Source organism: Nannochloropsis gaditana, assembly GCF_000240725.1.
Source record: "Nannochloropsis gaditana CCMP526 unplaced genomic scaffold scaffold1009, whole genome shotgun sequence".
NCBI classification, from domain to species: Eukaryota; class Eustigmatophyceae; order Eustigmatales; family Monodopsidaceae; genus Microchloropsis; species Microchloropsis gaditana.
The window spans coordinates 5,838-7,805 of NW_005802944.1; the positions used below are offsets into that span (position 1 = coordinate 5,838).

Here is a 1,968-nt window from a genome sequence, read left to right on the forward strand (position 1 = left end):
CCAGCTCCCACACGATTTTGTCGCCCTCCGGCAGCTGCAAACATACGCAGTAATCGTCCAGGAACAATCGATTCAGCAAGTAATGCGTTTCCGTGAGACGGAAGACCCTCCGCATCCGTAATAAGCACCGGAGCAACATCCGCTTCCTTCGGCCGGTCCCTCCCTCCCTCCCTCCCTCCCTCCCAACCACCATCCCGTACACGTCGTCCACGCACTTCTCCACCAGGCTCCATACCCGGAGGTAGGGATAGCTCACCACCCGCCTGGCAAACGTCCGCAGCACCTCCGCCACCGAGGCCTCTTTTCGCCCGTAGGTCTCCAGGTAGGCGAGGGAGGGGGAGAGGACGGTCAGCGTCCAGGCAGACTCCACCGTCGGCTCCCCCCCCGTGGTCCGGTGATCGTAGGCGAAGGCCAGCAATAAGTCCAAGAGCCCCAGGCCGACGGCCCGACGTTCCGCACGCGCCGCCCCCTCGCTCCCCCACAAGAACTCTCGGTTCTTGAGCAAGGCCAGCTCCTCCTCCTCCGCCTCCTCCCACCGCCCCTCCCCCGCTCCCTCCCAGAAGGGGTGGATGCCCGTCGCTTCCTCAAAGACCGGGTCTTCCTTCGCACCGAGCAGGTCGCCCAGGTACCTGTCCTCGTCGAAGTCCTCCGCCTCATCCGCTTCTCGCATGGCCCCCCTCGCTCCCTCGGGCGTCCGCTCTGGATCTCTCAGACGGAGCACCTCCAGCACCACCGTCTCCCCCCCCAGGTCGCCGAACACACCCTGGTACTGCCGGTTGAACCCGTACTGCGTGCGGCCCAGCAAGCCGCTTCCTTCCTCCCCTTTGCCCGCTGCATGAAAAATCTCACCCTCCTCTCCGTCGGGGGTGCCGCCGGCTTGGGCGGTGGCGAGGGACGGGCAAGAGGAAGGAAGGGGGCTCTCCGTGTCTGAGGTGCTGCCGGTGGGGAAGTCTTGGGAGCGTAGCACCTCGATGGTGGGGGGGCCGGGGCAGGGCGCGGTGGTACTCCCGCGGCCCTTTGCCACCGTGCTGATGGGCGTGGACGGGGCACAGAAGGAGCGCGTGGGCTGCAGGAGCGTGGTCTTCAAGTCCAGGTCCTCAAAGACACGCCCCGGTTCCTCCTTGGTGAGATGCACTGTCATGGTGCCGTGGTCCTGAAGCGGGATGGAAACCGAGGACGAGTCCCGCGTCGTGAGCAAGTCCGCAAGCATGCAGAGCAAAGGATCAGGCTAGCTTGGAGAGACGCGTGAGTTGTGTTCGCTAGGCAAGGAAGGGCTATCGACCTGTGCACGGGGACGGGAGACCTGCTCCACTCACCAAATTAGCGTCATAGACCGCGCGGCAATGACTCTCTTCGTCTTCATTGTTCTTGAGGGCGTGTGGGAACTGAAGCTTTAAGAGGTAGGGCCTGCAATAAAATACAAAGTCACGGCCATCCTGCGACAAACGATGCGGGAGCCGTAGGCGAGAGTTAAAATAAATGACAAACCCCTCGTACCAGAAGGAAAACCTACCGCAGAGACTTCCGCGTCACCTACACGGATGTAAGGCAACTTAATGGTTACTATGACGGTATTCGGGGTTTGCTGAAGGGAAAAGCGTGGCACCAACATTGCTAGCGGGGGAGGTGGTGAAGGAGGGGGATGGGCCTGCATGGGGAGGGTAAAGAAAGCCTCAAGCTTGAACGACGAACGTGCGACTCTCCCGAAAATGACAAACGGAAAAGATTTATGTGTGGAAAAGTGGCAACATTGTGAAGGACATGCTGGCGGGCATGTCAGCCAACACACGCCACAAAAGCTCGGCTACAGGGAGCGTACGAGCAGCAGGAGAGGCGAGATCCGAGTCGGTCCAGGAGGTGGGAGAGACGGGCCCACGCGAATACATGCCAGACTGATAGAGGTCCTTCACCATGCCCACCCACCTCACGTGTCTTATTTAAGTCTGCACTCCCCTGCTCTGCTCTGTT

At 61.2% G+C, this 1,968-nt stretch overlaps 1 protein-coding gene across 1 annotated transcript; it reads right to left on the reverse strand.

The window, feature by feature from the left end:
* Positions 1–584: 584 nt before the first annotated feature.
* On the reverse strand, positions 585–1,612 carry NGA_0682910 (shq1-like protein; the record flags this gene model as incomplete). Its single annotated transcript, XM_005852693.1, has 5 exons — positions 585–597; positions 630–1,153; positions 1,317–1,407; positions 1,514–1,533; positions 1,565–1,612. 5 exons carry the CDS (start codon positions 1,610–1,612, stop codon positions 585–587), a joined length of 696 nt encoding a protein of 231 aa, XP_005852755.1.
* Between the last annotated feature and the right edge of the window lie 356 nt (positions 1,613–1,968).